Genomic DNA, 12,531 nt, shown 5'->3' with positions numbered 1-12,531 from the left:
AGCCTATAATAAAAAGTAATTTGAGTTTAGCTTCAAAAACTATTCTAGTGCGCACCACGTCAACCCGTTTTTTTCTTTTAATCTTGATCATATTACCTCGTTATGATACGCGTTGGTCTCGATAAATTGGCCTGGCAAAGGTCGTACAGGTTCCCATCACCGTCGTAGACAATTGCCAACGGTTCTAGCGATTTCAGATCTAACTTTCTCACTTTCTCTTCGAAGTTTTAGGTTCACGATGAGTCAAGGTTTTTAGTTCCATCATCCATCCTTAATCTGCATGGTAAGGAGTTTAATGGTGGTTTAGAGCTAAGTTTGAGAACAAAATAGATAGATATGGGTTGATGGAAAATCGTTTGACCGGCTAGTTGTGATGGTGCTGCTGGTTAGGTTGTCGAAGTTGGTTTAAACAATGTGGGTTAAAGGTGGGCATGATGGGCGTGTAAATTTTACGTGTTTAAATGTTTTATTTTATTATTCTAATTTTGTTAATCGTTAAGATATTGATACTTTAAGCATGCTTATGATTTCTGTCTGTGGCGCGTTGAAGATACATAATTTGAGCTAATTATGCATTCTATGAAGTCTCGGAAATAACGGGGATGACACACGCGCTTGCATTTGAGTGAAAACGGGCCAAAGCAAAAAATTATCAGATTTGGGGTCGACGACCCCAGATCTAGGGTTCTTGACGCTGAAATCAACCCAAGACCCCATAACTTCTCTCCCGATGCAGATATGTGATCACATATGATACCAAGTGGGGTCACCAACGCCGGTATTGGGGTCGGGTGACAACGAATTCGTTCCAGGCTACAAAAAACATGGATCTGACTCGTTTTTATTAATATAAAATTAGGTTTCGCCCCCACTTTGAAACGAACCATCTATAGGACGATTTTGGAGCTTTCTCTACCATTGGAGACTTATTTCCATCATCGGATTCAAGAATCTAACCGAAAACTGAATGATTGAAGAAGCAAATTACAAAGATGACTGATGAGTGGCTAAACATCTTGTGATCTTCTCTGGGTGTAGGCTTTGTGATATGAACAATTGTTTTTCTAGTTTTTCTGGATTAGATTTGTAACCACTTAAGTTAAGTTCTATCTATTTGATATTTGGTGATTAAAATATTTGATTTTTTTAATTTTCTCATATTATTGAATTATTAGTTGTCTACATAAAACCAGCTAAGTTTTTCATTCAATTATCACTAGATTAATCATATATGTAGCCATTTTTAATGACTCTCACTAGATTAACTTGATTAATAGTGTTTTATCAAACCTGAAACCTGAAGGGGAATACTTTTTATTAAAAATTATTTGCAAAATAAATTGAACTTATTTTCATTTCAAAAAATCGTTTAAACTAAACTAACCACAAAATCCATGAGAAGATGACCTTACTCCCTAATACTTCATTTTCACATTGTTTTTTTTATTAGACCACAACATCCACGTCAGGGCCTCACCATTTTGTTATGTATTTAAAATTTAATTTGTTATATGATATTAAACAAGGGTCAATGAGTAACTTGATATGAAAATGAGAAAATATGTTATTGATTTTTTGAGTTGGGATAGATCTAATTAATAGTTTTAGTAAGAGGAATTATGTAAAAATTCTTAAAAGTAAATTTCTATTTTTTCAATTTATTAGGATCAGACTGCAAAATTTTAAGATTTCCTCGTCTTAAGATTATGTGTTGTGGAGACTCCAAGGGACGTCACCACCATGCCACATCATCCTTAAATTTGATGAACACCATTACACACGACCTAAAGAGGCACCAGAGGGGTGGAGCGTCAAGGCATTGTCGGACGCTAAACACGATGGAGGTGTGGCCACTTGCTAACCAACCAATAATGTAATATATTTTCCTTTTTCCTCTTTTTTTTTTCTTTTAATTAATGTTTGGTTACACTAAATTTAAAAGCTTAGTGATATGAAAGCCCGTACACAACTAATAGTTAATAGTAATCAAATCTAACTTTTTCATGTATAAATAAGTAAACAAGATCAAATTTTATTAGGAGACCTAGAGAAGAATAAAAAAAGATTATGTTACAAACAAAGATCCAAGAATAGTGACAGAGGCAATGACGTAAGGCATATCATTCTACACCTACAAAATAATCCGCCGTCAATCTTCATCATTCATCAATCATGATAACCTTACTTTCCCACAAGCAAACAATGGAGCAACAACCTAAGACCAACAAACCACCACATGTTCTACTCTTTCCTTTCCCAGCACAAGGCCACATAAACCCCATCATCCAATTTGCCAAACGTTTACTCTCCAAAGGTGTCAAAACAACACTTGTCACAACCATCTACATCTTTAACATAAACTTCCCAAACAAAAACAACACCACATCCATCGAAATCGAAGCGATAACCGACGGTTTCGATGAAGGTGGTTACATGAGTGCGGATAGCCCCGAATCCTACCTTGATACATTCAAAGAAGTTGGCTCTAAATCATTAGCTGACTTGATAAAAAAACTTGAAAGTGAGGGAAACAATATTGATGCACTCATTTATGACTCTTTTATTGCATGGGCTTCAGATGTGGCTATGGAGTTAGGAATTGATAGTGGTGCATTTTTCACTCAAGCTTGTGGTGTAAACACCATATATTATCATGTTCATAAGGGTTTGATTTCTTTGCCACCGGATGGACCAGTTTCGGTTCCGGGGTTGCCACCGGTTGAGCGTTGGGAGACACCATCTTTTGTGCATGATATTGGACCGTACCCTGGGTGGTCTCATACTGTGTTTAACCAGTTTACTAATATTGATCAAGCACGTTGGGTGTTCACAAATAGTTTTTACCTGCTTGAGAAAGAGGTGAGTTTTCCTTTGTTGTTATTGTAATATGTTTATGGAATCAGGGTTTTAACGAGCCGATATCAAGTAGCACAAAAAAAATCTTTCATGAAAGTCTGTTACACCCCTACTAGTACTAGATATTCCTGTCCTGGTTAGTCTAGAAAGAGAGTCCCTATTTTCAAGTGGGGTAGATTGTGGGTATGTCACGTCAAACTTCTTTTTCTACTGTTGTTTTCTTGGGTTACTGAATTATAATTATGATTTAGAGTCAAAACCGTCTAAATTCGCGTCAATTTGTAGCTTCGGCGCACGTTTTTTTGTTCGCGGTTTAAATTTGTTACTTTGTTGTATTTGAGAGCTAACGTTATATTTTGGTATAGTTTTGGTGTAGTAACCCGACACAGACCGAATGCGCATCGCTTCGCCACCACAAGGCATGAGTTGTGTTGGTTTTTCGAAAACATGTTAATTACTTGTGTTTGGAGTTAACGAATTCAATTTTTGGTTTTACCAACCGTTTGCATGTCACTTTAAATATGCTTTTATCATAAGGTATACGAGTGCCTATATTATTCTGTCACAGAATTTCTGTGTATTTACTTAATCTAGTTTATTATCGTTTATGTTACAAACCTAACCGACATCGATCAAATTTGTTTTTGCTAAGTCATATATTATCAGAAAAGGGGTTAAATTCACCCCGACCAGATATTCTGTCTGTCTCCTGGCTAATTTAAAAAGAGAAAATCCCTATTTCACAGTTGTTTTTTTTTTAACTTTTAACAAATAAATTAATAAGTTAAAGATTATAATATTATTGGGAAGATGCCAAATTCACAGGTCACCTACCAATTTACATATATTCTGTCTCTTTGCTAATATACAAATAGAAAATCCCTATTTCATAGTTTAATAAAATTTACTCAACAAATAAATAACCAAGTAAGAGATTAAATAAACAAGGTAAACCCCTTGTAACATCAAGGGGTCTGCTTGATATTGAGTAATTAAATAAGTAATGAAATGGGATAATTGAGGAAAGAGAATGAATGGGGTAATAAAATAGATAATTACTATTTCATTAACATGTTTGGTTATCATGTGAGAATAGAATGAATTATTAGTTTTTACTTTTTAGTAAGATAAGAAACGCCGAAATAAAATAAAAATGGTAGTGAGTAGCGGTGGGATGGTGGTGGTGGGCGGCGAGTAGTAATGGTTGTGGTGGCGGCGAGTAGTAACAGTGGTGGTGGGTGGTGGCGGTGGTGGGCTGCGGTGGCGATGGGCGGGAGCCGAAGCGATTGCTAGGGAGTGATGGTGGGATGGTTGTGGTGGTGGGGAGCGATGGTTGGTGGTGACGGTGATGGGTGGCGCTCTTAGGTGGTGGTGGGTGGTGGCCGGTGGTGAGAGGGCAATGGGTAGTGGTGTAGAGGTGATATAGTGTGAAAGAAGGATGTAATGAGAAAAAACAAGGGGGCAAATGAAATGAATTTTGAGTGTTTTAAAAGAATGAAATGGATGGTAGTCCATTCCATTACCCAATAGATTGAAAGATCTAAGTTTCATGTTTTTTTAAACGTCAGAGATTATATAAAAAACAAAGAAATCGGTAAAACGCCGAAAACAAAATAAACAACTTACATTAAGAGGAGAGGGTTTTTTAACCATTCGTCCCAAGAAAATAAAACTTTACGGATCCTATGAGCATACCAAAAATACGAATAATATTAAATAAAGTAAAAAATATCTCCGTTTCTTAGCTTGGATGGTTGAAAGATGGAAGTGTTCCTATATCTCCAAAGCACCAACCACGTCGAAAAAACGACCGCCTCAATAAGCCTTTTCTTCTTAACGTTGATCTTCACACCATCAAGCAACGCATCAATGTTAGGTCGTACTACCACCAAAAAATCAATGTCCAACCAGGATGCAATCAAGCTCCACGCCCTAGAAGCGACATCACACGAACCAAAAACATGATTATTATCCTCAACCTTCATACTACAAGAAGGACAAAAGATGGATTGAAATTGAAAGCACGACGACTGAGATTCCATTTGGTGGGCAATTGGTCTCGAAGCACCCTCCAAGCCATAATATTCACTTTTTTTGGAACAAAAGAATTCCATCGAGTAGGGGGCAAGTTTGGAGAACTAAAAAGGAGGGAGGCTCTATCAATATGCTTTCTAAGATCCTTAACAGAAAATTCTCTGTTATTATTTAGAGACAAAATCCAACCATCATCTTCATCCGAAATATGAACCTCAATAAGAAGGTTCACGAGATCATTAAGTTGTGATTGTTCAACGCCTCCTCTCGGGACTCTACGCCAATCCCAAGACCATCTATGCTCTAATCTCCTATCCGAAATGAGGCACGACTTGTTTTTCTCAAACGCAAATATCCATTTAAAACGGGATGCCAAGTCAAGCTCGCCTAGCCAAATGTCTAACCAAAAGCGAGTATATCTGCCATTTCGAACCTTTTTTTACAATAATTGAAGGAGGCAAAATATTAGTTGAATGTAACCGAGTTGTGGCGAGACAAATCTGTTTCCAAATACCCGTACCACCTTCAGGCGTATCAAAGTTGAGAGAACATCCATGAATTGCCCTTATAACTTTGGACCAAAGGGTCTCTTTGTTAACAAGGATAGACCATATCCACTTATAGAGCAAAGCCAAGTTCATAACATTAAGGCTACCGAACCTCAAACCTCCAAAATCTTTTTCAGATAGCACCGAAAAAAACCTCGAACGAATGGCTTCAAATCTTTAATAACCTTAACAGGAGCCCGAAATAGAGAAAAATAGTATGTTCCAAATATTCCCAAAACTGAAGTGACTAAAGTGGCTCGACCACCAATTGACAAAAGCTTTGCCTTCCACAAAGAAAGCCTCTTTTTGAACTTTTTAATAATCGTGTTCCACCGAATAATGCGCGCCATATTTCCCCACACTTGGATACCCAAATAGAAGAACGGCAAGGATCCAACTTTAAGGCACGGATCTAAGTTTCAAGTTTTTCATTTCTTCACTGACAAAATAAAAAGTTAAAAGAATTATATTAAAATCTAATATGTATCAACTCTCCTTAAGAGGCCTAGGCTCATTATATGCGAGTCTTTGTGAGTGGTCCTAGGTTCATTCACTTCATATGAATTGACATTGTACCAACCCCATTCATTTCCGCGGCGTGTGTGTGTTTAGGGGGGGGGGGGATCTTACCTACCAGCCAGAGTGTTCTCGGCGTGTCAGAATACCTGCATGTACACACCCCCAACACCCTAATAAGCTCCATTCATTTTTATGGCACATGTATATATGTTCATTCATTTTCATTCACTTCTTGATTATAACTTTATTTGGTAGTTAGCCCAATGATGTTAAAATCTTTTTAACCTGTGATTTAGTGTTGGTATCGCCGTAACCACGAATTGTATGTTTACGATTTAGTGATGATGTCGTCAATATTGACTGAATTTTGTCGGTACACCATCACAAAGTGCGGGTTTTTGTTATTGTTGATACCATCCAATGGTTCATGTGGAACTCGCATAAATTCTTGGGTGCAGCACATTGTTTTTTTTGTTTGCCACACATTTTATTTAAATATGTTAATTTGTTGTATTTTGACATGGAAGATTTTTTTTCTTTACTTTCGGTTTCGTAACCCGATACCAGCCTCCCACCGCAACACGCGACTGTTGTTTTTTTTTACGATAAGCTATTGTGAACTCAGTTAATTCCAGCTAATTTTTACATTAATTCTTAATATTTAGAAGAAAAAACACCGGGCATCAGTCTAGAGCAATTCGTTATGACATTCGAATATTTCCTATGTTTTATTGAATGTTTAGAAAAAAAAATGATTTCAAAATTTTCTTCAACTTAAATTTTCAAGACCCCACGCGGCCACCCCTAAGCTCCCATGGGCCATGACGTGCAATTAACACAACTAACAAAGTTTTAAAAACTCCTTATGACTAAAAAACTAGGTATGTTATGACAATTAACACAACTAGCTCCTCAAGTTCTATTTTTAAGTGCTTTTGAGCATTGCACAACAAACTTGGTTTAGGGGATTTTAGGATTTCTTAATTTACCTCTTTGTGACTTATTTAAGTCATAAATTACAGATTTGTAATTTATGATTTATACACTCACAATCTTTAACTTTTTCAAACATCTAATCTCTATTATATATAAAGCATGAGTTAGGGACCTCTTAAATCTTAAGAGGTACCAAATTCATTGCTTTAGGTACAACTCTTGAAGAATAAATTTTAGAATTTCTAAGGATAAAGATGTCTTTTAATCATCAACCATTTACATAACTTTGATTTGTTAATATGTAATTACATCTTTTTCCCTCTATCTTTATCCTTTATTTGTTAATTCAAGAAATAATTACTCTTTCAACCCCTCATGTTTCTCCACATATTCCTCTAACTTATTTAATTTTAATATTTCTCTTATATTGTTTAGTGTATTATGTCATAAAAAAATACGAGTTTACCTTTACGACGGGCTCATTTTTATCGACGTTTCGATATAAAAAAAAATTCAAAACGGATGTGTAAAATATAATGTACAAGTCAATGAAACATTAAAGTACAAGTAAAATATGCAAGTTTAAAACTATAAAATGTTTAAATAGATAAAGATGTGCACGTTGTCTTTTAGTTTTTCTCTAATATGAAATTACAAAATCAGTCCTCCCATTTATATCACAACTCAAGTTACAAAACCAGAAGTATAAAATCAAATCCAAAAAATATTACAAAAAACTTCCAGTCATTTATGGAATTGTGTTCCTCATGAGTCTTGGCTGTTGATTCTGACATATTATCTACTTATCAATACATAACAAAATTTATTAATATCAAATTAATACTTTTATTAGAATAAGGTAATCACAAAATCATTATTAATATTAACTTATTAAGACCTTATGTAACAACAGCATCCTTGATAGCATGCTTTCGTGCATCATTGAACTAAGCTACTCAAATAATTGGTCTTAATAATGATATACGGTCAATTACATTTTGAAATCCTATTTTAGAGTTAATAAAAACAAAATATTACTAAAAAACTTAGCGGGTAACAAATAAAAATTATTGAAGTATGTTATTTGAAATTTTAGTTTCACCAATAGCTACTCCTAATTTATATAGACTATAAAGAAAATGGAATAATGCAGTTTTATAAAATTTAATCCTATATATAAAGATATTGTTCAAGTTAGACTTAATTTCCTGTTTCACTTAGCATCATGGATCATCCGACTTAAATTATCAAACAAGATAATTAGGATGTGCGAGAAGTAGGGCTGGCTCAACCACTTTGTTGCCCTAAAATGATGTTTAAAAACGAGACATTGTTGTAAAAAAAAGTATTTTGCTTTCATTCCAAATAAATAAAGACGCTATGATTATTTTTTGCAAATACATAAGTAATGAAATTCCACATACCTTTTTAGACCTATATCATTTTAAAAGTCGCTCAAATCACACACATTAATCCAATCCCAAATTACACATGTATAATAATTAATTTTCTTTTAAAAATTGAAGGCCTAAAGCCCTAGCTTCATTTTGCTATCTCTAGAGACGACTTGACAAGAAGCATGACAAAAGTGTATTATTCTTGTTTTTAGTATATTGCATTGTCATAATAGTTTATGAAAGTAGACAATCATTTTTAATGTTAATTTATTATTTATTTAATATGTGTAACGCTTATGAAATAGATTTACCATATTTGTTGCTACTAGCTTGAAACTATAATAACAGTGCAAAAAATTATATAATAAAGTTTTGTAAAATATTATGCAACAAAATTAACTGAAGTACTATTATTATACATCACAAGTTGATTTATGAAATAACATAAACGAATATAGCATTGTAAATTGTTGTCGCCGCAACATCGTGCGGGCACTCTACTAGTAACTTATAGCCTATAAGTTATAAGGAGGTAAAATAAGGAATCCCAAACACCCCCCTTATTTAATTTCATCCTAATAATATCGTAACGTACCAATCAATCATGTCATGTTCCCGTCGTTATATGCGGGTTGATGCAACTAGTCATTATTATTATTATTATTATCAACCGATGTCTGTAAGAAAAAAAAATTCGGTTGATTTTATATGCACATCGAATAGTGAATTTAATAACTTGGTGTGTGATCTCCATAATTTGGTTTCCATTTGTTAGGTGATAGAGTGGATGAGAAAGATGTGGAACCTAAAGGTAATCGGGCCAACACTTCCATCGATGTATCTTGACAAAAGACTAGAAGACGATAAAGATTATGGGATCAATCTATTCGAAGTAAAGCATAACGAATGCATGAATTGGCTAAATGATAAGCCAGAGAAATCGGTTGTTTATGTTGCATTCGGGAGTGCTGCAGAACTTCAACCAGAAGAAATGGAAGAAATTACATGGGGATTGATTGATAGTGATGTTAATTTCTTGTGGGTTGTCAGGGCTCAAGAAGAGGGTAAGCTTCCAAAAGATGTTACGGACGTAATAAAAAGAGGAAAGGGTTTGGTTGTGGCATGGTGTAGGCAAATGGATGTGCTAGCACATGAATCAACAGGATGCTTTGTTACACATTGTGGGTTTAACTCGACTCTTGAAGCAATATGTCTTGGAGTCCCGGTCGTGGCAATGCCTCAATGGACAGATCAAATTACTAATGCCAAGATGCTAGATGAAATTTGGGGTATTGGAGTGAGAGTTAAGGCTGACGAGAAAGGGATAGTGAGAAGAGGAAACCTAGCGTCATGTATAAAGAAGATTATGAAGGACAAGACAGGAGTAGTGATTCAAAATAACGCGGCAAAATGGAGCGAATTGGCTAAATTAGCTGTTGATAAAGGCGGAAGCTCGGACAAGGATATCAATGAGTTTATATATGAACTAAAGCATACCATGACGCATAAACGGGATGTGTAAGTTGTTGATGTATGTCTTGATTATTTCATGGTATTAAGATATATCTCATATATGAATGCTAATTAAATGCATGAACTATTTGTAATATAATCCTAGATTTAGCGAATAGGTGAGTTTTAGAATATTGTTTTTAAATGTTTTTTCACTAAAAAAAATGCGGCGTTACAGCTAGTCCATAGATTTTAAACACATTTTGAAGTAATAAAACTAGGCCATTAGAGAAGTAAATTTTATATAAACAAAATTCATTTGTTCATAGGCCGCTGAAATTTGAGCTCACACTCAGCTCGTTTATATAACTAGTTTACTCAACTCAGTTTACTTTGTCTCGAGTTCAAGTACATGCTTACCCTTTTTAATTTGAATTCAAGTGGTGTATGAGTGAGATAACTAATGGGCTCTCTTAGATTTGTTGTTTGAGGTATATGAGATAATTTAAATGAAGTGTTTTACTTAATAACTTAGACTATGAATCAATGGCACGCACAAATATTACATAACTATCTGGATTTATTTTACAATTTTTTTCTTGACGTATCTATCCATCTATCTAAATGTATATCAAAAAAACCTACGTGTCACTCTCTTGTTGCTCATCGTCCCCTCTCAAGCAATCAAATTGTTTGATTTGTAATTTGAGGTTTCTCATGTGTTGCCCAATTCGCGGGTATGGGTCTTCCCAAACCCGAATGGTTCTTAAATGGGTTATAACATCTCATTTGTTTGTCAAACTCTTTTGTAATAAAACAATAATTTTCGTGGGTCATGGGTCTCACCAAACCTGGATAGTTTTTAAATGGGTTATAACCCAACCTCTTAATCATCAAACAATAATTTTGTAGATCATGAGTCTCACTAAACCCGGATAGCCCTTAAATGGGTTATAGAATCTCATTTGTTTGTGAAACAAATTGATCAATAAAATCTAATTGATCTCTACTTTAAAAGTTATCCGTCATCGATCTATCCTCTTCATCACCGGTTAACTTCCGATCACTTCCCACCTTCGAAAACCTCCCCTTTCATGCAGCAACCACCATCGTCACCTACATCAACCGCTCTTTTTTCATATGACAAATATATGTGTTTATGTTTGTTCGTTAAAAAAATTAACATGTTCGTGTACGTTCATGCTTGTTCGTTAACAATTTAAAAAACTTACACATCTCAATTGAAAGAGCCAATATGTTAAAAAAATATAATAAACGTAACAAACTAATATATATCTATTAAGTTAAAACAAAACTACGTTAAAAATAAAACATACCGTTACAAAATATAAAATAACAAAACCATTAAAAATAAATGGTGTGAGTGTTTTCATTAATTTTGTTTGCAGTTGGTGCAAATTGTTTTTGGTGGTTCTATACTTTGGTTCTTTGTAACTCTTTGCATGTTAGCGACTTGCTATTCCTTTTTTTATTAATAAATTAATTTAAAATCCATATGATATACAAGTAGTTAAAAAAGTATAACCAAAAAATTAAATCTACCTATTCTAATAAAAGAATATAACCGAACACATGTTACTATAAGATTCACAACTAATAGTTAATAGTAGTCTGTAGGTCCCTTGACCGGATCAAACAACACAACAACTATTACTAGTTATCTTAGATCAACCTCTACACTAGTTAGCGGAAATAACTAGTGAGGACCGAGATCTCGGATATTGTTTGAGTGTGTTTATTGTTGTGAGGAAGAGAAAGAGAAGAGAGAGTTTTAGAGTTAAGGATAAGGTTTATGCAAAATGTTGTTATGTGCATGAGATACACACACCTTATATAGTGTGTGTGCTCATGCACATCTATTTCATTGATTACGGCCCAATGGGCTTCATTACATATGGCATTGGGCCCAAACATACATAAACAAAAGTTCAACACAACATAAACAAAATACACAATACAAATACGAAAGACTAAACTAGAATGGGCCTTACAATCTCCCTATAGTATTTGGTATTTGTCTTATTAACTTCCATCATCACTCGAACTCGGACTCGTACTCTAAGATATCATCTTGATCTTGAAAAGGTTGCTTTTCAACAAGTCGTTGGACAAAATTTTGAACTCACCGACGATGGCGTCCTTTTTGTCACGACGAACATCTCCAACAGTACATAAGGGCGACTTGACAAGCTTCTTCAAGTCGCTTAGTCCGAAATGTGCAAGTTCGTGTTCATCAAAGAACCGTAGTTCGTGAGTGCGTTTACAGTGAATAATAACTTCACCATGCTCATTGTCGAACTCCCAAGCAACGAAGTCAAAGAGAAAGTCGTCATTGAAGGGCATGCCGTGAAAGATTGGTTCACCATGATCGTATGGCATCTTGTATCTTCGACCTTTGGACGACTTGTTGGTGAAAGGGTTTATCTATTTTGACTTGTAAGACCTACCCGGATTGACAACGGACTTCGGGTAGTTGGTCTTCCACTCCTGCTTCAAGTAACGCTTGAACCATAACTCCACAGTGTCTTTGTCATCTTCTCGACCTATAGTTATTCTGAAGTAATTCATGTCGAGGATTGACAAAGTATGCAAATCTCCATAGGTGAGACACCTCATATCGCCATTCGCATGCCGAATAGCCCAGCTTTTGCTATCCTTGTGCCACCTTCCAGAGAGAATTGAATCTGAGTCATTGTACAGTCTTGATCTCCATCTCATGCTTACCATCCTGCTCACGATGTAGTACTTGATGCATTTTCTTGATCTTC

At 35.0% G+C, this 12,531-nt stretch overlaps 1 protein-coding gene across 1 annotated transcript; it reads left to right on the top strand.

The window, feature by feature from the left end:
• The first annotated feature begins 2,049 nt into the window (after positions 1-2,049).
• Positions 2,050-9,844, top strand: LOC143597982 (UDP-glycosyltransferase 74G1-like). The gene is made up of 2 exons (XM_077076329.1): positions 2,050-2,859; positions 9,066-9,844. The coding sequence occupies exons 1-2, from the start codon at positions 2,173-2,175 to the stop codon at positions 9,810-9,812; spliced, it is 1,434 nt and encodes a 477-aa protein (XP_076932444.1). The 5' UTR covers positions 2,050-2,172; the 3' UTR covers positions 9,813-9,844.
• The last annotated feature ends 2,687 nt before the right edge of the window (positions 9,845-12,531 follow it).

The sequence above is a fragment of the Bidens hawaiensis genome, unplaced genomic scaffold, assembly GCF_021521415.1.
Source record: "Bidens hawaiensis isolate Kalapana, Puna unplaced genomic scaffold, B.hawaiensis_p1.1 tig00049353_1, whole genome shotgun sequence".
Lineage (NCBI taxonomy): Eukaryota > Viridiplantae > Streptophyta > Magnoliopsida > Asterales > Asteraceae > Bidens > Bidens hawaiensis.
Note: the sequence above shows the minus strand (reverse complement) of the source record. Positions and strands in the feature narration are given on the sequence as shown.

Bases quoted from the DNA above. Each gene is read 5' to 3' on its own strand.
- LOC143597982 (XM_077076329.1), top strand. From the start codon at position 2,173: ATGATAACCTTACTTTCCCACAAGCAAACAATGGAGCAACAACCTAAG. The intron at 2,860-9,065 runs GTGAGTTTTCCT...TCCATTTGTTAG, and splicing joins TTTACCTGCTTGAGAAAGAG to GTGATAGAGTGGATGAGAAA.